We start from the raw sequence: 23,686 nt of genomic DNA, 5'->3' as shown, positions 1-23,686 counted from the left end.
TCAGCATTTGAAAAGTTCCAAGTGTATTTATCCAAATGCTCCTATGAAAGGGACAAACATTATCTACATCAGTGGGAAATAAAGGCTTAAATGTATTTCCAGAGAGCCTGCTCATAGCTGGAGTCAAAAGAGCAATCAGATCTGACCTCCCTGCCTCATGTTACTACCCCCTTTGACACCTTCCCTTCCTGAAGTTTGCTTTTAAACAAGACCCACAGACCAAAGTGCCCTGAAATTTAATTTGTAGCTTTATAAACTAAGCTAAAAATCTATAGCTTCCCTCTCCCCCCCCAAGATTTCTTTATGCAGGCTGATAAACTTTACAGCAGGCACAAAACTACTTCCCTTCCTCCTACCATTTGACCATGGAGATGCAATTTTCCTCCCATGCTTTCTCATAGTACCAAAGTAATATTCCCCCAGAGTTAGTGAAGAATGATTTGGGGTTTGGACCTGGTAAATTAACTGTACTTTTCAGAGCAAGCCAGGGCTCTGCATGTTTCATAGGATCTGACTGCAAAGGAGCCAAGAAGCTGCTCTCATTGCCCTCTCCTCCCCCAGCCCCAATCTGAGGAAAGGCAAGGCAATAAAGTCTTTATTGGAAACCCCCAGCGCTCAAACAGGAAAGGCTGAAAAACGAGTATCATGGGACGATTGGACGCTGAAGCCGAGCGGATCCTTTCACAGGCGGCTGCAAGGCTTGTCAGGGGCCATGATGGATTACTGTCATCTGGCAGCATCAGGATTAATGATCCAGAGGTCAGAGGGGAGAATTCCAGAGGGAAAGGTCAGCAGCCGGGGGCACAGCATAAGACTTGTTGCCTTTTGATGGCAAACTCATTTTACTGTACTTTCAAGCCTCTCTATTCTGCCGGCTCTGAGAAATGCTGTACAAACTGTGCTCGCAAAGAGCCGGAAGCCTTGCCCAACTTCAGAAGAGGGCAAGGAAGATGACTGGTTCCTCACCTCACTTTCTTGGTAAACGACTTTTCTTCCTTATACTATAACTCCAGCTATGTAAATATGGGCCATTCCTGCAAGGAATCAGCCAAAGGGTGGGATGCAAGGAGTCTGTTTCCACTGGAAAAGGGATGATACACAGTTGATGAGCAAGGGAGACCCCAGGAAGACAAACTCTAGGGCAGGCAAACTCTGGAAGGAGAAAGAGGAATCATCCCATAGCCCATGGGCTCCCAGCTTTCTGAAGGGAAAGACAGCTGTAACTACAATTCAAATTTCTGGAATAAAGAGTTTCCCTGGAGGAAACCTGACTGTAGCTATAAACATCTCTGTCCTTCAAGGGAAATAAGCAGCCCCCTCTGCCAAGCTGTTTCACCCTGTTCAAAAGCCTCTTCTGTTTCAGGCAGACATAACAGAAGCCTAAAGGGGTTATATGGATAGGCTTGAATGTCCCCTATGTCCCCTGCGCTGGAGAGGCAGAAGGAGCAACTGTTTGATTTTTGTTCTTTAAGAGCTATTTAAGAAGGGACTGAGGAAGCTGTAAACCCTAGATAATCTCTGAATGACTGTTTTTACATCTCTTGGCAATGAACCAGTATCTGGGGAAGGGACATGGGCTGAGCCAGCAGCACACACAGGCTCCACTCCCCTGCAGCAACAGCCACTCACTCAGTGCTGGGGCTCAGCCTTCCCATTTCCTGAAGGGGAACTGAGCTTTGGACCAACACCTCCCTCACCTATCCAAGTATGCTGCCCAAGGTGGGTTTTTTTTCCTGTTCTTTATCCCTAGCCAGATTTCAGAGTTAGATCTAAATCTGAAGATGCAGGCTGATGTTAAACTAGAACTGTCCCTGAGACTGTTCTTAACCAAATTATAGAAAAGAAGTCCCCTGTCGTTTTGCAGGGGTTTGCTCAGTTTTGTGAGTCCTCCATGATGGAGATCCCCTGCCAAGGGCCACTCTCCTCTCCCTGTGCTGAGCCATGCCTACTGCAGGGAGTTCCCCACCAGCAAGCAGCCTAAGCCACAACTTGTCCTGCATGCAAGAGACAAAGAGCAGTTAATTATACCCAGCCTGGAGCACTACTTTTTCAATCACCTCCCATTTTTTCCTATCCAATTTACTTTCAGAAGTGTCCATTTTTTAGTAAGGAACAAAGAAGGTGAGAATCCCAAATATTTATTTGGCAGAACAACATTCCAACTACAATAAAGCACACTCTGGAGTGAAAAACAGGCATAAGGGGGGGCATTTTTAAGCCATGACCTGTACAGGTAAGGAAAGAGCTGCTCCTTCCACTTTTCACTGTATGTTCAGAAGAGAAATAATATCAGACAGCCAAAACAACAGGTTTTCCTCAGAAGACTGGGGAAGTCCTCAGTGATCTAAAAAAATTTTGAACCAAATCTTGAAGAGATCTTCAGGTTTCTTTGAAGGGAGACAGAGTAATTACTTGGTATGAATGATCTCCCCATCTCCCAGGCTAAACAGGGGTAAAATTCAGTTAAACAGCAAATCAGCAGTGTAGCATACAAGCAAAACAACTTGAACCCTGCACTGCCTCAGTTCCTGGTTTGCTTGAATTCCTCTCCAAGGACAAACCCTGGCTGGCTTCATGCAAAGCTGCCTGTTCAGCCACCCCAGCCCCTTTGTATAGGTTTTATTTGTTGATTTGGTTTGAGCTTGTCCTGAGCACTCCACGTTAGAATAAAAAGCAAAGGTATGCTGAAGGGAAACCACCTCTCCCTTCTTCCTCCCTGCCCGTGCCACCAGTGATCTAATCTCTCCCTAGGCATGGCACTTCCACAGCAGGCATTCTCACCTCCCAACAGGAATGTCACCACCTGATCCGAAAGCCTGCAGACCATTAGACACTCCTATCAAAGCAGGAGCCAGGATAGAGGGTAATTAATCATGCTCTATTTGACAGGAGGCCCACTTCTTATCTGCACCCCTTGAAACGCCATCAAGTTTCTGCTTCCCTCCTCAATAAGTGAGGCTGACAGCAGCCCCTTATCAGATTTCGGCTGCTGAACCAGAGGCAGCCTAACTGGCATCCAGTGCCCTGCTTGTATTAGCCCAGGCTCCAACCACATTAACCTTCCCACACAGGGTGTTCCTCCATCCCCAAAACAAGAGATCCCACCAAGATTTGCGCTTTTATACCCAGCTCAACTCCAGCACAACTGTCTGGCTGCTACTGACACAGCTGGGGCCAATATATTTGCTATTTCTTCACCAGATGTTGAACCGTCATGCAACTGGTGGTGGGTTTCCATACATATGGCCTCTGAACCAAGTGGACAACCTCCTCTTCTCTAGGCAAATACAGGTACAAATACAGAAGGCAATGTGGAGAAACGAGCGCAGCTGGGCAAAACAAAGGTAGGTCAGGCAGGCTGCACAAAGTCAAAAAATCAGAGCATCTTCATGCCAAACAGTTCTACCTTCTTTCATCCACCTGCATATCTACAGAGTCATGTCTTCAGTGTGAAGCCACCTCCACAGCTTGAACACAGCACTTAACTATCTGAAAGACATGCTATTAAAATTTAGGGGGGGCAGGGGGGAAGGGAAGGTCAAGAACACCCATAGCAAAGAGGAAGCATCAATACTAGAAAGAACTCAAGACCACCAGGGTTTGAGACACAAGCATCTAGTCTTTGAGATGCTGGAGAAACATGACAATTTAACAGTTCAGTCTTAAGGTGAAGTGATGAAAAAAAACCCCTTTGACTCCAATCACTCAATTCTATATATCCAGGAAGAAGCACCTGGGATTCGGAGATCCTTAGCTGACAATCACTAGAGCAAACTGGTATCAGATGAATAAGCTACAGAAAGGTTCATGCAAAACAACAACAGCCAATCATTTCAAATTAATTTCTTCTATACCCTTGTCCAGTGCCAACTCACTTCATATCAAAACATTTAAGCTGCTCAAACATTCTTCATGCTGACTATATTTAAAACAAATTTCCTGTAAGCCAGAACCAAATAAAGTCCTAATACTATTTTCCCATTAATTATAACTACAGCTTCCAATGATTTCTCTTTGGAGCTAAAGCAATATTCACTCTAAACCACCATTTTTCAGCTGCCTAAAACCAAGGGATATTAATTATTTGTACTGTATGGGGTATTTTCTCAGAAAAGATTTATTTAGATCTTTCCAAAGGGAAACTTAGAGACTTTTTTTCAAATTAGAAAAAATTTCTCATGTCTGTCTGCAATGAATGTTTTGATGTATGAAAAACAGAAGGGGAGAAAGTTTGTTTTTTATGGGAAGGGCCTGTTGATAACTACTTCTAAGTTACTGTGATATGCAAAATTTGCAAATCTGCCTGAGTAAACTCCCCCAAAATATCTATTTATGTATCTGGTGGAGACTTTTAGTCACCTGGCACCTAAGGTTGATGGACAAAACGATCCCTGTGAGAGTGTTCTGGATGCTACAGAGAACCCTACCTCAGGTACAGGCAGGACTTTGCATCCCCAGAGGAGCTGGATTCAAGTTTTTCAAAAGATCCCAAGCACTTGGCTTTGCACCTGTTTTTATCCTAGCATCACTTCAAAGTACATGCAGTAGTACCTTCTCTGTTCCCTGTTCTGAAAGGTTCAAACTACTTAAAGAATACAGAGGAATGTAAACCAGAATGCCAGTTCTCACTACAACTTAGGAAGTCATTCTTTTCACTCTTTCTAACAATGTAATAGTAAAAACCTAAAATGTTTCACTGATCCCCACTGCTTACCATTTGCACAAGAAACCAGTCACCATTTTTCCTGAGTCTAAGTTGGGACAGTTGCCCAAAGAAGAGGTTCTTCAAAGGAGGTACAGGAGGCAGAGATGTAGCTGCGCACAAATCCAAGGGTCTAACGGAGCAGACGCCTTGCCTGATTAATTTGGACCATCCAGAAGAGACCTCTGCAGTGCTTCAGGTGAGAATTTTCCACTGCATAACATCATCTGCTATTTAGGGAAGCATTTGCTGTGGCTCAGCATTAACCAGGTAGCATGAGCAAAGGATGCTGAGAATTTATGTCTATTGATGTGTCATTTAGAGAACTACATTGCTTAATTCAGATTCAAAAATATCTCCAGAGGACCAAAAGAAACCTGCAAAATTGAATCAGTAGAGGAATAAAGTGTATTCCCTGAACAAACATTTCATAAACACCACTTGGCCTACAGATAAAAGAATCCATCAGTAAATGCTTTTGTCAATACCCTGGATTTGTTGTATTTCCACATCTAAAATGTGCAGACAGCATACAACAGCAGGAAAACATTAAAACCACACGGTCAGACTTACAAAGCCCCTTCTATGTATATACACATAAAAAACCAGAATGGTCAAGCCATCTGGGAAAACCAAGGTCACACAGAAACCTTGAACAAAATTAGTAGAGCTGTACAATTGAAGGCATTTTATGAGGTCTTCACAAAGGCAGTACTTAAAATGAACAAAACAGCTTCCCTTGAAAGGGAGCCTTTCCTAATACACCATAGCATGCAGTTAGATCTCTTCCCCATCAAACCTTTTCAAGAGGAATGTCTTGCACGAGCACTGCTGATTCTTCCAGAGGATCAAACAGTCCCACTACTCCAACTCTCTCCTCATCAGCACCAGTGGAATAGTCACCTCAATTACTGGTGGCTGCCTGAGTGGCTTGAAGAATCACACCACTAACACTGCTTCACTACCTGGGGACAAAAAGCAGTCTAGCTATGCTACCTAGTACATGCTACAATACACCTATGTTTTTCTACTACTCATCATACCTATAGCTTTTATCACGCACACACAAAAAATGGAGGCAAAATTCAGCTTCAGGGTATGCTCACAGGGCGAGAAAGACCTGAAAAGAAGAGAAGATGTCATCATCTCTAAGACTGAGTCTGATCTGAGCAAATGAACTTGTCCATCTGGCTACATGCATTTCTATAATAAAATTGGTTTTGGTGATACCAAAGATGGGGGAACACAACATTACCTTGCGTTACTGTAGCGGACACAGCTCTAGCCTGGACACTTAGAAAACTGCTCCTGCCTGCAGTGTCCTCAGTGGCAGGCAGAACAATTCTCACCTCTGTGCCTGCAATGCAACCCACTCCACAGTGCACTAGCAGAGAAGCCTCAGCCCGTGCCTGTAAAAATGCCCTGAACTACAAACGTGCCCATAAGGTGGCTCCTCATGCAGCAGGAGGTTAAAAATACAGTTTCTGAGAAACCAGATCTTAAGACATCAAGGCTGAACTTGTCACAAGACACCAGATCAACAATGGAGATGGAGGGAAGCCACTGGTGAAGCTGCTTATCCCTGTTCAGTCTGAGGAAAGACAACCTTTGGTTCTAGACTGCAGAAGAGCTGAGAAAAGAGAAGGTGGAAGTGGTAACACAGCAAACTAGCATCGTCCCTGCTGAGCTGCGCCAGGTCACTCCTGTTGTAGGCCTGGTTCGAAGCTAGTCCTGCACACTAATTGCTCTCATCGGCTGGTCTCCCCTCCTCTCCCCATCTGCCCCTTCAATCACAGCCATGGTGGGACCCATTCAACTAAACACATACAAGGAATAAAACATCCAACAAAGGAAGAGTTACAGCTTTCCTCTCATCTCCCTCTTCCATCATTATTGCCACTGAAGGGCCATTTTATCACTTGCAGCTGTGGTCATTCAGCGACAACCTGCTGTGCTCAGAGGCAGATGAGACCTGCACATTTGATCTGCATTAAGCCTGTTTCATGGCTTCACATTTCTAGGTACATTCCTAACAGCAGCACCAACAAGCAAATCTTTTCATCCCTCCAACTACTCAGTAGCTCCTGTGAAATCTGTCGTTTATCTTTCACATCAGGCTTTTTTTGCTTCAGCATCAGCTAGCAATCTGTGCCCCAAATCCATCAGCCCTAAACAAGGGCCAGCACTTCTCCAGCTCCTTCTGGACAACAGCAAAATCCCCCATCTTTACACCAGCAATGTTTACTAGCAGAGCTGCTTTCCATTCCCTTCAGACACGAGGTGCAAATTAACCAGCTCTTCACACATACTAGCTAAGAAACACAGCACTTTGCTCTCAGGTGCAATGAGGCCTCGGCTGCATCCATCTTTGGGGGACCCTTTCAGAACAAGGCAGCTGTTCAGCCTTGTTTGGTTTCGGATGCTTGTTTGGCACATAAAGAAAGGGGAGGAGAAATGAAAGCCTGAATGGTATCCTATGATAACTTTGCTGTAGAAGCTCACAGATTTTTGAAGATCCCACATTAGGACAGAGTGAGCAAGTTGATCTGTCCACTAGAAAACCAAAGCCCTGCTGTAGATAATGCTGGGGAGAGCAAGCATGGGAAAAGTGGACAATACAGCTTCCGAAAAACTATGCTAAATCAAAAGATTTCCTTTACAGTAAGACACAGCAGGTCAGATTAATGACAGAAGAGAAGCTGCCTCCTATAGCTCAACATATGCTGTTCAGTTCTCCTCTCAACCTAAAGCAGCTTAGCTCCCCAGAGTCCTTCTGCCCATTTCTTTTGGGGGTGCCAAAATATAAAGCAAGCCTCATAGCACTGCCTCACACCCTGCCATCTAGCCAGCTCTCCAGAGCAGGGCCAAACACTTCAGCCTCTCTGACAGAGCGCTGTCAGTTCATGGCATCTCCCCCCATGGGTGCCGGGCTCTTATATTTCATTTTCAGCCTTCTAGCAACCAAGAAAACAAGGGAGTCTCCAGAAACAAATACACTTGGAAATGCCCAGATGATTAAAAGCTAAACTCCTACAGCAACCAGCTGGTGACCAGCTCAGCCCCTGCGCCGGGAACATGTCAATTATAAATAATTAAAAGGTAATAGGAAGGAGACATTGAAGTATTAAGCAGATTTCTCTCTAGGTATCTGGAGGTTTCTATTGCTGCCAATCACACACTTCAGATTATTGTCTTCTCTGTCAGTCATCCCAGCCCTTACATTAACATGCAAGCTCAGGTTAACATTTGCAAGTAAACTAATTAAGCTTGGTTATGCCTCTGCATACAAAAGCCAAAAATATCAGCAAAACCTGGGTCTAATTTTTAATTGACTTGGAAGCATAACCTCAAAACTGCTGGAGAGTGAAAATTCACACAGGTCAGCTGTCAGCTCTAGCCATGCCAGGAAAAACGGACACGGATATGGAAAGCAACTGCAATATAGCTGCAGTTTGGATAACCTTTCCTCTGCTTGTGATCTAGCCATCTGCAGAGGGGGATGCATCTGAAGATGCAGGGTTCAAAAGACAACTGGAAATAAGACTCCAGCTCCAACCCAACAAATGGGTCATTTTCAAACAGATGAGACTGAGATGTTGCATCTTTATGCTTTTTTAGACTCTGAGGGCACAATATTGCTTGTGACACTAAGGCAGCCCCTTATAAATAAGCAAGCCTGACTTGTTTGGTCCAGCAGGCTCAGAGGCCATTATGCCATGAGGGAGCAAAGGGTCCCTTTTATGTCTGCTCTTCACACCTACCTTCAGCAGACTTTTTGGAAACAATGAAAAGGTCTATAGAGCAATTTAACACTTTTTGTCAGAAGCACCTTTGCTGGAAGAGTCTGCCTGGCCTGGCATGCTTGGAGGGGTAAAGGAAGAGAGCACGACAAAGGATTTACCACAAATGTTCAGTTATGTTTTATACAATATCACATCTACATATATTTTTATTATGAATAGTTTGCAATGAGGGAACAGAACTTTGATAACTAGGGGACAGAAAGAGACTTTTATGACATCCCAGCTGAGCTACTTCACACATGCATCACGGCTCCTATAGCAAGGAAAGATGCAAGTTGCTGACACCACAGGGAGGAATGTGAGAAACTGTGTGCTTTACACAAAATTACTAAACGGAAAGCTGACACATTGTGAATCTACAGGAAAATGTGGCTTGGTGTCTATTTTCCCAGTCCCCAGATTGTATGCCACTACTCTGTGCAGACTGTGAAGGCATTCACACTCAGTTTCCACATGCCATTGAAATCAAACATGACAAGATGTGTGATCGTGCCACCTGAAGGGGAGAGCAGAAAATACTCAGTGGTACTCAGCCTTGTTTCAGAAATCCTTTGGGAATCAGGCTTCTTGGGCTCTTCAGCGCAAGGGCAACATCAGTATTAAGTAGGAAGGTAAAGAAATAGTGTCTGTGAAAATAAGCCACAGGGTAGTGGGCTCATCTAGTGCGCTCATCTCCCGAAGCAAATATCCAAGTCTTACCACTGCTCTTCCACCTGATCTGCAAGTTTAAGGGCTGGATTTGATCTTTCAAACTCAGGAGGGAAGAACAAAAACAGCAGCAGCACCCCTCTGCCCCATTTTATCCTATCGATATTCAAACAAATGCTCGCTCACCTCTCTTCTGCATAAAGATGAAGAGGTCATCCAGGAACTCTTTCCGTTCAGGGTCACTATCCAGTTCATAGAGCTGGGGGAAAAATAAAAATGAAGGCACAATTCACAGTAAGACAAAAAATAAAGTAATAATACTTCTTGCAGCGAATGACCTGGTGTTTATACTGGAGGGGTGAAAGGAGCCACAGGTAAAGAGGCAGAACAAGGAAGGATTCCTGAGCAATTCGGTGGCCAAGGCTGCAGTGATAGTTTGAGGCCCCTCATTACAGCTTGCCTTGCTCAGCCCCCCAGTAACTCATCCAGGCACAGCAGAGACTGGCACCTGGAAGGGAGCAGGATTCAACTCAGTTAACAGCACTGCTACAGAGCAGGGGTTGAAACTACCTGAGAGCAAAGGGAAGAGAAACTATTAAGACCAGCTGGAAAGAAAGATGAGACAACCAAATGAAAGGTGACAGTGGGTCAGGGCAGATTAGTGGTCCACACCTTTGAGGCACCAGGGAAGTAAACTTCTCTGCAGCTTCTCCTAGCCGCATGATTCCCTCCTTCAAGGATTGTCAAGTAAGTGACAAACTCCAAGTCCCTTGAAGGAGAAGATGAAAGGATAAAGCTTTCCTCTAACTACTAATGCCTGGCAGGAAAGGCTCCTCTAAAATAAGCCAAAAAAGCCTTCAAAAATATCAGAAACCAGCCTGGAACCAATTTGCTGCAGAAATCATTTTACAAAAGGCTTAAAAACCCAAGCATTTAAATGAAAGTTCCATTGGCAGCTTATTCCAAAGGGGAGGCACTGTATGCTAACATTATCCCCTGATTTTCAGAAGGGTCAGGCATGAGTGTCATCTTACAACTAACTCAAACAGAAGAATCTAATTTTCACCTATCAAGAATCCTGTGAGGCCACAAAGTGACAGGCTGAAAGGGCTGAAGTCAGTCTCTCACTGAGATGGAAGAGGATATAAAATAAGACAGAAGACAACGCTGTACATGAAGAATTTGATTCCTCCACTTGCTTACACTGAGGGAGAATCCTGCATCACTCCAGGGAATTTTTCGCCTGTTGTAGCTATGCTTGTGAAGCAGCAAAACAGAAAAGCAAAGATTCATCGGGAAATACGTATTTTGGCCTCTCCATAGGTGCTGCTAGCTGCTTGGTATTCACCTAGTCAAGCAGAAGGACTTTCTAGGCTCGTTTCCTGTGAACCTCTGTGCTTTCTCACACATTGAGCTCTGGGAAGAAAATGTACCAGTATTTGCAGAGCAATTAGCTGCACCCTTTCAGAAAGAGCCAGCTTAGTCTAAAATGAATTCCTCTGGCTGATGTGACACACAGCTGCCACATTCAAATCCATGATCACAAGGCTAATCAGGTTCAAGAAACAAAATACTCTTCTCCCAGCTGGAGAAAGTACTGACTAAGAATTTAAATGTCAAAAGTGTGGTTATTAAGTCTTAGTTCAATCTATATTCCAGTGACCAAAGGCAACAAAATCGCAGGTTGTGGGCAGAAGCCTGCAGGACAAAGCAGTTTTCTTACAAATTCAATATAGAGGGATAGTGAGGACTTTGTAGTCCCCCTCTGTGACAGATCAGGGGAAGGATTTCCCAAAGTTACCCCTTCCCAAAGATCCTCATGATCAGACTGACCTTGGCAAAGTCTCTTGAAATTTCTCTTCCTCTGCATCCATCACCTTCATCACTCCAGGTCACGTTGCCATTCTAGGGAGAGAAACACGAAAGGGTGAAAGGACTGCCAGGGAAAGGCTTTATGGACAGTTCCAGAAAGCTTGATAATGTGTATTTTTGGGCACAAACATGTGCAAAAGCAGCTGCTGGCTTAGACCAAGATTATTAGGAAGATGGGGGACATTTGTGCATTTGTCACAGAACACTTTCCTGGAATCTCTGACACTCAGCCCAAAATGGGAAGTGCCATTTCACCTTCCAGGCAACTACTGAAGGTAGGGGAAGTTTTTCAGCTCTAAGATTTTTTTTCCCCCACAGAAACTCATCTCAAAAAAGTTGTCTTGATACCAAGGAAAACCATTCTAAAGTCCTCAACACCAACAGCCCCCGTCTTCATCTGCCCCCCCAGAGCAGGTGATTTGCTGTAAAATAAGGTCCAACACCTAAACAGAGAGGTGCTGCTTTTGCTCTCCATGTCCATCATTTTACCAATGCACATCCTAGAGCCCCTAGTGAAAGGTGTAGGTGTTACCCGGGCATCCTGCCTTCCTGCTCACCAGGTGACACCAAACACACTTGGAAATGCCCTTCTGTCCTACTCCCACTCACCTACAAAACCAAAACCAGAGTATGCTGAAGAAAGAGGGAAATAAACCCACCAGAAAGCTTCTCGCCAACCCAGGACCCTTAATTCTGGAAGCTCCTGGATCTGGATTTTCCCCACAGAAATGGAAAGCTCAGCTTTGCCGGATTAAGGTTCATTCTTCTTTGGCATTAAAAGGATTACTCTAGTTAGGCCTATTCTACTTGGTAAGTCATCATCCTTGAAATGATCACCAGGGCTGGAAACCAGCAGGGGCAGACTCTGGCTGTACAGCAGGACCAACACCAGAAGAATGATTCTGAAAAACCATTCAAGCATCTTTAAACCATAAATTTCATAAATGTCTAGTATAGCAGGTGCTCCAGAGCCCCTCCAGGAAAGAGAACAGCCAAATCCACCCAAGCAAGGTAGTTTGGACTACCCTTGTTCTGATAATCACAGAGCATCCTAATGCAGATAGAAAAGCACTGAAGATATCAAAAGGTTTCAACGCAAAAAAAAGCATGCGAATTAGAGAGGTGGTCCAATATCTGAAATCTTGGAGTCATCTGGTCGTGACACATACATTGAATTAGAAAGATGAATAGCTCTTGTCAAGGCCAGGCAAAGCTACATTTCCCCCTTTAAAAAACACTGCACTGAGCTGCCCTAATGCCTGCTGATTTAGTTTGAGCCAGTAATTCCTGCTGGAAAGTCAATTATCCACTGAGTCCCATCAACTGAAAGATATTTAATGGGGGATTATTGCCACTTCTGTTATGTCAGCTGTTTATTACAGCAGATCAATTCCCAGTCCTCTCTAGGAAGAGATCTGACAACCGGTTTTGTTCACAGGAGGATTCATCTGGGTGTCCTTTGCTAGCAGAGATTAAAAACACAGTTTTTTGGCTAATTATGGTAACATCCAGCTGCTCCTAAAACCCCACTGATTGTGAACTCAGATCAACAAACCTATGTAAACAGTCAGAGTAAGAGACAGTCTTGTCAGAAGCTATTTCCCACCCTCAACTTTACACACTCTAAGGCATAGTGATTTGGTGGAGGGCTGAGCTGCTTTCTTCCCAAGTTTGTATTTGCTTATAAATCCAGAGGGCAAAACTGCTCGTGGTGTTAAACTGGGTGCTCCAAGAAGCAAAACACTCGCTATCATAGGGAATTTTGGTCATGCTGAGAGCTTATTCTGCTACATTTGAAGACAGGGACAGGAAATAGAAGAAGGCTTAAAGGAGATAATTCTCTACTGCCAGTGAGTTTGAACTTGGTAAAATTTCCAGGAACAAAACTTTCCATGGGATTAAAGACCCTTTAGATGTTATTTTACTTGTTCTATTTGAAGAAAAAGGGTAATTAGAAAAAAAATCATAAGATTAAGGTTTAATATAAAGATTAAGCAGAATAGATGCACCCTATTTCCCATACCTACATCCTGAGATGCTCAAGAGCACAGAAGTAATGCTCCCCCACACCTTGCTACTGAAAAGGAGCTTAAAGCTAGCTGAAGCCATCAGTGTTTTGCCATATGTCCAGAAAATTGGCAGAGATGGACATCACCTGGCATGACACGGAGCAATCCGAGGTGAGACAGTGGACAGCATTAGCATTTCCCCCTGCAATAGCTGGGAAGGTTTAAAGCCAGTTACCACTCCCCATGTCAAGCTATCAGAAAAGATAGAGTGCTTCTCATCCACCTTGGTGCAAGCTGCCGCGGTGTAAATCAGCAAGGGTGCACTGAAACAACACATGGGCTGTGGAGACATGAGGACATAGCACAGGTTTGTTTTGGGTGGCAGAGTTAGCAAAGTCTCAGGCTAGCATGAAATGTCAGCTCAGCAGCCGGGGAATAAAGCCTTATTTATTCAGAGAACAGAGTACAAGCACCGACAGGCACTTTCCCAGGCCTCAGCTTTGATCTTGAGAGACTATTCTGCTCACCAAAACCTTTGGGTCCGTGCCAAGGCTACAACCAAAGATACCAAATATTGGCAGCAGTCAGAACACCAAATGGAGCACGACTGGAACAGGTAAATCAGTAAAGAGCCCCAGGAAGCTACAGAAGTAAGAGGTGCTCCATACGCAGAATAAACTACACTTTGCACAGCAAGAGAACTCAGCAGGAGCTTTGGTATCAAGCTTCCTTTCCATTCCTCCTAGGAAAACAAAGTTACCCTATGCTGAGAAGCCCTCCTCCGTATGAACAGCAGGAACCTGAGAAATCAATATATCCTCACAAGTCATTAAAAGACCTTTGTGTAAGTCAGGCAATAGTTGCAGGAAGGAAAAAACACTGTTCAGAGAGGCAGGTCATTCTCTGGGGAGAGTCCTGCCTCTCCCTCCACCCCTCTGTATCAAGGGAATTTGCTGATGTTTGACAAACAGCTCTTGCGTTACCACAGGCAAGAATTTATCTGGTTTCTTGCAGAAAAGCAGCACTGGCTGTGCTTTAGCCCCCGATGCCGAGCAGGAGGGGGAAGGCAGAGGTGTTGTGAAGGGCTGGGCACCTTCACGGGCTGTGGGCAGAGCCAGGGAGCCTTCCCCACGCTGCAGACACACCTCAGAGGCCATCAGAGCCCCCCAGACTGCCCCCTCCCCGAGAGGCTGCAGGCCTGGCTTCAGAAGCAATTATATCTGGAGCTATTTTAGGATTACTCCCTAACCACCTGGAATATCTTATTAGAGGGAAGCTCAGATGTCCAGAGCAATTTTGGTTTCCAATCCCACATTCAAAAGCCAGAGTTAACCCTGAGTTGCCAAGCAGACAGAAAAGGAGATGACAAATGCTTTCTGCTTCATCCAGACCATTCTTTTAAGGACAAAAACCTTAGAAACAAGCAGCCTAAACCCCTCTCTGCAGGACACCTACCTGTCAAGTATGACCACCTCACACATCTGTCCCTCAGAGACTAAAGAATCAAAACTGTGTTCAATGAAGTGAAGCACTAAAGCAAACAGAACAGCAGCTCATCATCTCCTTCTCCAGTTGTGCCTGCACAACTGCAGTCAGTGTGCAAACAGGGACACTGATGAGGGTTTCAAAATGATCCTGTGCCAGATCATTCCCTTCTCTCTCACCTGTTTCATACAGGTGTTTGAGAGGGGCTCAGCTAAAGCCCTGGATACAAAGTTGTATTCAAATGGCAAATTCTGAACTGGAGAGAACCCACTAAAGCTTTAACATGTACAAGAAAAGTGGAAAAAAACCTTCTGGCATGAAACTCTCTACTGCATCATCCCCCACCTCCCTACTGCAGACCTCCAGTTTTGAGAGGTTTTAGGGCAGAAATCTGCTGAAATACCCACTTAGGGACTAGGCTAAATGCTGCAGTGAAAAAGAGAGCCCCTCCCCTACCCCATGGGTTAACTGAAAGCACTGAGTCAATGAAAAGGTACAGGGGCAGCAATTTCAGGATTATCAGAGAATCCACAGAAATTCCTTTTGTGGGTAGAGTTAAGCCTTAGGAAGTGAAACAGATGCTATTATAAAGAAAACTGTTGTACTACAAAACACTGATAAGATCAGGACTACTGCCTTGAGCTGCAAGTTCTCAAGCATGGAGAACCAAGTTGTAATTATGTGTGCACAAGCTGCCTGGTAAAGCTCTGCTGAAATTGGAATAAACCCTTCCCAGCCTTACTAATAACAGAGCTCAATTCAATAACTATAAGCTTCAAAGACAGGTTTTGAAAACATTTTAGTGATTTCAGGAATGGCAGGGAGGATGGGGAAGGAAACAAAAAGAACAGACTGAAGTTAACAGATTAATTACTTTTTTTATTACGCTTCTTTATATGCTCTCATGACCTAGTGACTGCAGCATCAACACAATTCTTTGCAAAATAGGAATTTGCTTCCTTATCCTTAAGGAAAAGTTTGACTCTCTGTGAATGACTCCTATTCACAAATACTCAGAGGAATTAGCTAAAATGTGACAAGATTTGTTCAGTGCTGTATGGCTGTGGGAAGAGAAATTCTCACTGCCACATGAGTCTCAGATTTACTCTGAAGTGAGAAAAACAGAAGTGCAAGAATACAACACATTCGAGCTCTTTCCACCTACCATTCTCCAGTGTTCGCTAGAATTTCTATAAATTGGCACCGAAGGAGACAAGTTGCAACTATTCCTAAAGATAAATTTAGCACTCAAACCAATGCTAAAATGGGCCGTATCTTCCCCAGGATATAAATGAGTTCCTCGCTCTGTTCCAGATATAGCACAGTTGCTGCAATATAACATAGCCTTGATGAAGCCTCTGGAACTGCCTCCTGAGATGAAGATTGGGGGGAATTCTCTGATGTCTAACACAAGTTGTTTGCAGGCTGCTGCCTACAGACATTATCACAGGCAGTTACTTGGTTCTCCTCTCATACATTATTCGGTGTACTAAACAAAAATCAGTTGCTGCAACCACTGATGCTGCAATTTAAGTTACATATGAGTATGAATACCAAGTTAAGTGCCATGGCAGAAGCAGGGATGAAGATTTCATCAAAACAAACCTAAACCATGAATCTCAAGAGAAGCAGCAACTGGCAATTTAAGAATTAGAATCTGTTCTTACAGAAAACAGCTTCCAGTAAAAGAAAAAACAAATATCTAACACAGCTATTAATGAAGCATTCTCCTTCCACTACATCATAAAAAGAAAGATACCCAATGATCCATATAAGGAATTAAAACTCCAACCCTTGAATTGGGCCCTAGATATCTGAAATAACTAGGAGGCAAAAAAATGCACCGTGTGAAATGCAACTTTTTTTATTCCTGGGACCTTCACCCCCTCTGGATTAATGAGTATCTCCTGAGCAATACCTCAATACACACACCACTTGAGGCACATACTTAAGGTTATGGAATCTCAGCCACTCATTCCTAGACCCTAGAGCAAAACCAAAGTAATTATTTTAAGCTGACTTATCTTAATAAACACCATGACCTTTGTAAAAGTTTAGGTCAGGATTTTCAGGAGTGACTGGTGATTTCTGAGAATCTAACATGAGACATCCCCAAAAACCAGACCACAAGCCACTCTCTAAAAGTCAGACAGCTGCTTTATAGAGACTTACCTTGCTGTATTTAAGAAGGCATTAAATATCAGCTGATGCCTGAAAACCTTGGCCTTATTTTTACATTCCACGAAGGAATGCACGTACTAATGTGTGCGCTGTGGTAAGAGCCTGACAAAACTGCTCATACTAGGGCTGCACACCAGCCTCGGGTGGAAGAGGAGCAAACAGCACCAGCATGACAGCGGCTGTGGTCCTGCCGTTCCTGCACGGCTCTCCCAGGTAACCAGAGACATCGCCGAGCAATGTGAGAACCCACGGGACGAGGACCCACACCCAACCATCTGCTAAAAGCAACATTTTCACCCGCAGAATTAAAAACTCATTTTTCTTCAAAGACAGGCAGCCCACAACGCCCTTTTTGAGGACGGCTGCTGGAGCCTTTGGCTGTCGGAGCAGTGATGGATTTGCAAGGGATTTGAGCAAGTCCGAGGAGCGAACAAGCTGAGCACAACCCCCCCGGCTCTTCTTTCGGGACTGCAACTCCCCGACAAGCAACTCCACTCCCTTGTTGTTTTGTGCTGACAGGATTCCCACCGCCCCTGTGTCATAAGCTGAGCCAGCTCTTTTGTCTGCCGGCTTGTTCTACAATTATTTACTTGGCTGTCCGGGACTGAACAGAATGGGGCTTGATCTTGCTGGTAGTTTCTATCTTTCTGCCATCTTCATACCACAAATCTTCCAGGCAATCCTAGCCTTACACTTTCAACATACATTTTTGTCCAAAGGCATCACTTTCAGAGGAACAATCCACACTTGAAAAGAAATAGAAGTGACTTTCTCCCTCTTTCACAAGCAACAGTCAATGCATACCACAAATACTCGCAGAGCAGAGCTAGCTGGAAGCAGTGTACACTGACTGGTTATTAGCCACCATCTCAACAGAAGCTAAAAACCAGACAAGTTCAGGAATCATTTTGAAAACAACCTGGAGAATACAGGCACTTTTGCATTTGATTCTGTTTTTGCTGCCTAACGCAGCCACTTTAGACAAAGAAAAAGCCCGGTATCTTTAAAGTAAGCCTTGAAATGAAAAATTTCAAACAAGGTCTGCACTGGGGCAGCATGCTGCCATTTAGCATACAGAGTTACATGGACACCCACCACTGCACACACATTTCTCCCCCTTTGCTGCTACCCCAGCTAGCAGTTCCTGTCTGGCTCCCTGGTTTATTCCTACCTCCACGCAGTTCCCAGCTCACCAGCTCTGAACTGGTATACCGCAGTTAAATTTTTACTGCCTGGTATGCAGACTCCACTGGTGAATGCAAACAAGTTGATCTGCAATATTTACCCTACTCAAGGTGAATATACTGCACCAGCATCACTAATATTGGGCACTTCACTATGGGCTGTTGAGCACACCATAGCACCTTCGTAACAGCGATCACCAGCACGACTCTGGATGTAAGCCAGGCCTCGCCGGGCCAGCACACCATCTAGCCCAGTACTCCACCTTCAATGACACTACCAGGAAACAGTATTTCGGGACAACTTTCTGCCGTACCTTCCCACCACCCACAACAGTTGTAGCACAGCACGTACCTGACAGTCCTTTATAGTTTATTCCCTAACTTGATGTCCATGGAAGTCGCTAACTCCTTTCTTTACCACTGTACTTTGTGCCTTCCCAGCAGTGAAACACACTTTAACACAGCAGCAACATGTTTTTCTTTTTTTAAGTTTTGCTTCCTGGTGAAGTTTTGTGCACTGGCTTCCAGAGTAAGTGGGTCTAAACTCAGACTAAGCTGCAATCTACTACCAATATACCTGATTACTGCTGAAACAGCCCAGCATAACTGGATTGGTATTAGTGCACAGTATGCCAGCTGTAAAGAAGTAGTTTTGGGGTTTTTTTTGCTATTCCACATCAACTAAGACCAGATCTGGCATGCTTATAGCCATTTGTCTTCCCAGAACTGGGCAAATGACCTAGGAATCAAGCCTATTAGTTCAGTAAGATTCACAGGACTCTCAAGATAACCAAGTATTGGAAAGAAGCACAATGACATACTTGTTAGCTCCGGCCTAGCCGGAAATAAAGACTAATGCTAAGTTTATTGGTTTTTCGGTGTATAGGTTGTTTTTTTTTTTTTTAAGAGAAAGTGATCCTTCTAACACCAGAGTCCCACCTACTATTCTCCACCCAGACACCTGAAAGAGGAAGTTTTTGCCAGTCACTCCAATCCAGTAAATTCTGAAGCAATTTCTCTAGCAACCATCCCGTCTGACATACCCACCTCATTTCCCTACAACTTGAGTAACTCTCTTTTTCAACCCAACCCCTCTTGAGTAGCAAGCACAGAGAAAAGACAACAGCAATGGGTTGCCTGCTGCATCCCATGCACCAAGGCTGCTTTGCCAGCATGCTTTATAGCACCAGTAGCACAAATGCCATTCACGCAGCAACTTAGAGGAATTCCTGCCACAGGTCTTGGTGTAGAAACACCAAACTGGTACAGTTTTGCAGGAACAGCTAGGCAGGGGCCTACAGGCCACACTAAATGGAAGGGGAGAAGAAATAAAGCTTGCTGGGCTTTGGCAGTTCCTCCTCAAACTACTCCATGTGACAGCATAAAACAAATCATCTTGTGCACACAACCAGCAGCTAAGGGGAGAGCCTGCTCTGAGCATTCACAGCAAACTTTCCAACACCTACGGTTCACCAGCCACAAGGCATCTCCAGCTTTTTTCCTTCATAGAGTTTGCAGGAGGGAAAGAAAACAGTGCTGTGTTTGTCAATACAAGGTTTCTTAGCTCCAAGAATTACCTAAAGCAAAATCTAACCCTGTTCACACTCATGCTAACATCTGCAGAAAATGACAAATCCAACTTATTTTTCCTTCTTTATTTACACTGTGCAGTCCTTTGGCTCAATTTCAATACACATAAATGCTGTAAAAGTCTTTGAATCTGTACTCAAGTTAGCTGTGTAACAAAACAGCACACAAGTACTACATTAACTGAAATACCCATTTGCAACAAAGAAAAGAATTCTTGTTCCTCTGGCGTTTATCTACAAGGAGTACTAATTCTTCATTCAAACACAGAATTAACCTCCTACCAAATCCAAGCAGTAGCAAGTGAGCTCCTTCCTTCCCACACATGAAATATGAAGTGGCTCTGCTTACTCACAGGATCAGTGGTAGGACACACACTGTTCCCTGCCTGCCCACACCACCAACCAAAAATCCAAAGTCGTTGCATCCTGAGGGTCTTACAAAGGGGTTATAGATGTCGTATGTGAAATAACTTGAAGGAGACATTAGCAGGCAAGTGTCTGCACCAAAAATAAATATAACACTAGCCTGTTCCATTCTGAATGGCACAGCAGCAGTGAGGTAGAAAATAAACATGTCAAAGATCAAGCCTTCACCTCCCTACAAAGGCTCTGACAGATTGGGGTTTCTATATCATTAGCTGGAAACCTGAATCTGTAAAGCAAATCAAGTTCCTGCAAAATCTCTTTCTAAAATAATAAACCTGCAAGCGTACACCAGAGGAGCATCGCTCTGCACGTGCCTGCTTCTTGAACTCTCTCTAACACCCTTGCTAACAGCCAGTGCTTGTAACAGGACACTGGGCTAAAGAAATCCTCAGTCTGACTGACCATGGTCATTCTTATTCAGAAGGAAGTAACGTTAACACTGACCTGTTTGAGCTGCTCGTCCAACCGCCAGTTCTGGCGTCCAGACGGGGAACCGCAATACGGTTGCTTAGTAGTGTCTTTACCCTGTTCTTCTTTGCCCTGCTGTCCCCGCTGGTGCCCTGAAGCTGGAAGAGGATTAGAGGTAGAGGCCACTCTTTGGTTGTGATGGGCAACTTTGGGAGCATGAAAATATTTCAGAGCAGAGCAGCTTTGTTTTCCAGTCACATCAGCACCATCCTCAAGATCGACACCTTCCAAAGCCCCTTCTTCCTCCTCCTCCTCCTCCTCCTCTTCATCCTCCTCTTCATCCTCCTCCTCCTCTTCTGGCTCCGAATTCATGCTGCTTTGATCAAAAGCCCGTGTAGCTCCCGCTGCAGACGGGCCTCTGGCCAAGGGACCAACAGCAGAGCCGCCCGAAGCCCTGCCAGATGTGGCTGCTAGGACAGCCTGCTGCACAGCCAGCTGCTGGGTGTAGAGCAGCTGGGCTTCTCTCATCTGCCTCTGCTGTCTCTCCCTGGAATCCATCTGCAGAGGTGTTTGCTGCTTCTGCTGCTGCTTCTGCAGCTGCTCGACCACAGCTTCCAGCTTCATCCCGCAGTTTGCATGGCTGGGAAAAGAGGGGGGCGTTTTTGACTTTATCTGGCAGGGTTCAAGCCCCGACCTTGGGAGATTGGCAGAATCTGAAAGATAGACAAATATTTGTCTGTATGAATATAAAATGCTTTCATCTTTTCCCCAGGAAGAGGATAAATAGAGTGCAAAGCCAATACTCTTTCCTGTGCAGGAGACCGTGAAACAATCAGCTTCATGTTTAACAGCCTCAGGCTCAAACTTGCATTCAATTTTCAGACTGTTTAATTGTATTTTCAAGCTGAACACATTCGCTATAACCTCAGTTTCATATATCCCAAAGACAGCATCTGAAATGCCTTTGTCCACGGTCCCAGCAGTTCAGTTTTGTGTCATGCTTCCTAAATAATTACTTTTGAAATGTTAGGTTTAACATCTAGGGTTTGTGCTTCTGAAAATACTACCTTAAAAGGAGATAGCTGGGATGATAAGTTTGACCATATTCCCATTAAAAAATGGGCAGGAATTTATTGCACACCAGTTATCTCTAATTTTTTTTATGCTTTCATTACGTTACTAAATTCTTTACATTTTATATGTTTGTCTTAAAACCCTATATTTGGCCAATTATTTTTCCCCATTAGGGCGAGACAAGAGTAAAGCGAAGATCACTGTAGCCTGGAGCAGACTGCTGAGTACCAAGCAACTCCTGCTTCTGGTTCCCAGAGTTGCCAGTGTATCTCAAGCCCCAGGCACGGCCTCCCTTCGATTTTCCCAGCCAAAGGACCTGAGAGCTTTCCTAGCTCTCCATTTTGACCTGCAGCAAGCCCATGCTGAGCCAGCACTAGCCTCCTCTTGAGCAAAGGCCAACAGAACAGACCACAGTCAGAAACACAGCTCTGATCTACAGTAAATCCTAGAAAGACAACTACACCTTTAATCCCCAACTATTAAAATCAGCATATGTATTTTGGACTTTGTGTCACAAACTGGAACTGCTGACAAAGATGGTCCTTCTCAGCTTTTTTTTTTTAATGTAAAAAGATGTTTAAACATCTCACTTGATGCCCTTCAAGGTTCATTGATATCAAAATACAGTCAGCCTAGAGAAACAAAGGAAAGGCCAACTACAGACAAGCTAGTCTCCTGGCCACCTCCCACCACCCTGTTTACAACCAGCACTGTCCTATTCAAGCCACAGACTTAAAAAAGACTGTTTTGCTAACACATTTTCAAAACAGACATATTTCTGTTCTAAAACAACAAATAACCTACCAGATACCAGTTTTAAAAGTGAAAGACAACTTCCAGCATCCCTAGCACAACTCCAGGTCTTCCTTTAAGGTGGTCAGACCATGTCTCTTGTACAAAGTGCCTGCAAGCTTCGATGCCCTACTCATTTTTCCTCTGCAAACTCTTTCCCGTGCTAAATAACAGCCCATCACCAAAATGAAAAGCCTGGCTGGTGCATTTGCATTTTTATCTAGCAGGCAGCGGCATAGCTTTAGCTTGCAAATGAAACAATATAAAGTGGATTAGTGGTTTGAATGTCAGGAGCAATAATGCATTACCTGGCAGCTGAAAAGAGTCTTAGACTCGTTCAGAAGGCACAATACACCATCTGGCCTAGCTCCACACACACACTCCTTCAGTAAAGCAACAATGAACTGGTGCGGGTGTCGCAACAGCAACAATAAACCAGGCTAGAGCACCTACAGCCCACACCTTGCTGTATATTGTTGCACCTGAGGCCGGTGAGGTGTCACCTCTCCTGCCTGGGGGATATTCAGCAGGGCATGCAGTTAATACACACCTCGGGTACGTTAACGATAATAAATGACCTGATACTCGGCTAACGTGTCGAGCAAACACACCTCAGGTGCAGCAACACCCTGGTATGCGGCGCCCGCGTATTTCCTGGAGTTCAGGTACAATAGCGTGTGACAGGTTAGTGCAGGATTTATGCGCGGCTGCCGAGGGTTTTCATCAGCACAAACCTCGACAGCCTCTAAAAAGATGGAATTTGGATATGGCAAACCTGCCCTCAGTGAGTATCGATGTTAATGTGGAGAAGCAGCCAACGTTACAGTGAGTTTTAAGTCAACAAGGAGATGCACTGCTCATAGCAAATAATTAAGTCACAATATCAGGACAGAGTTTTAAGATAACCACAGCTAGACTAATAATATTAAACCATTCCAGGTTTTAACATCAATTTTACCCCTCAGCTTACTTCTGGTGCCTCTCCCACCCAAGGCAGTGAAAGGATTCAGTTTAACCTTCAAGTCCTCACGCACCAGCCTTTGTGCGGTTTTTAATCCCTGGGAGAGCACTTTAATTAAAAAGACCCTTGATTTGAATTTTTAACTAGCTCAATTTCCAGCGTAATTGGGAAAACGCCTGCCTCCGTGCCAGCAACGCTGGGAAAGAGGTTTTCCAAGTGGAAACCACCTGAAAGAGTTAAAGCGTGAGATAAGCAGCCGAGGCCAGCCTGCGTCCCAGCCCCGAGGAGGGAAGAGGTCTCCCGGGGTAGTAAACAACTCCGCCAACGCCTTCACCCCGCCGCCGCCCGGTTTTACCGGAGACCCCTGCCCCGTAACCACCACGAAACCACTAAACACCCCACACATACGCCCAAGGGGACGTACCCGGTGAAGGGTGGCTGTGCCCGGCGACCAGCCCCGCTCCCCCGGCCCCACCCGTCTAAGCAGCCGGTGAGCTCCAGCCCACCCCCCTCCCGCTTCGGTACCAGCCCCCGGTGCAGGCCTGGCCCCAG

The 23,686-nt window shown here is 44.7% G+C and overlaps 1 protein-coding gene across 2 annotated transcripts in view; it reads right to left on the bottom strand.

The window, feature by feature from the left end:
* Nucleotides 1-23,686, bottom strand: part of ARID3B (AT-rich interaction domain 3B) — a 37,512-nt gene that overhangs the window by 12,639 nt on the left and 1,187 nt on the right. For both annotated transcript variants that reach the window (XM_026855809.1, XM_026855810.1), the window contains exons 2-4: nt 20,344-21,020; nt 10,987-11,058; nt 9,340-9,412 (exon numbers count right to left, since the gene is read on the bottom strand). In XM_026855809.1, coding sequence (XP_026711610.1) covers nt 9,340-9,412; nt 10,987-11,058; nt 20,344-20,931 — 733 coding nt within the window. In that variant the 5' untranslated portion in view covers nt 20,932-21,020. The remainder of the gene's footprint in view (nt 1-9,339; nt 9,413-10,986; nt 11,059-20,343; nt 21,021-23,686) is intronic.

The sequence above is a fragment of the Athene cunicularia genome, assembly GCF_003259725.1.
Source record: "Athene cunicularia isolate RWA chromosome 10 unlocalized genomic scaffold, athCun1 chr10_part1, whole genome shotgun sequence".
NCBI classification, from domain to species: domain Eukaryota; kingdom Metazoa; phylum Chordata; class Aves; order Strigiformes; family Strigidae; genus Athene; species Athene cunicularia.
This window is presented reverse-complemented; position numbering and strand designations above follow the sequence as displayed.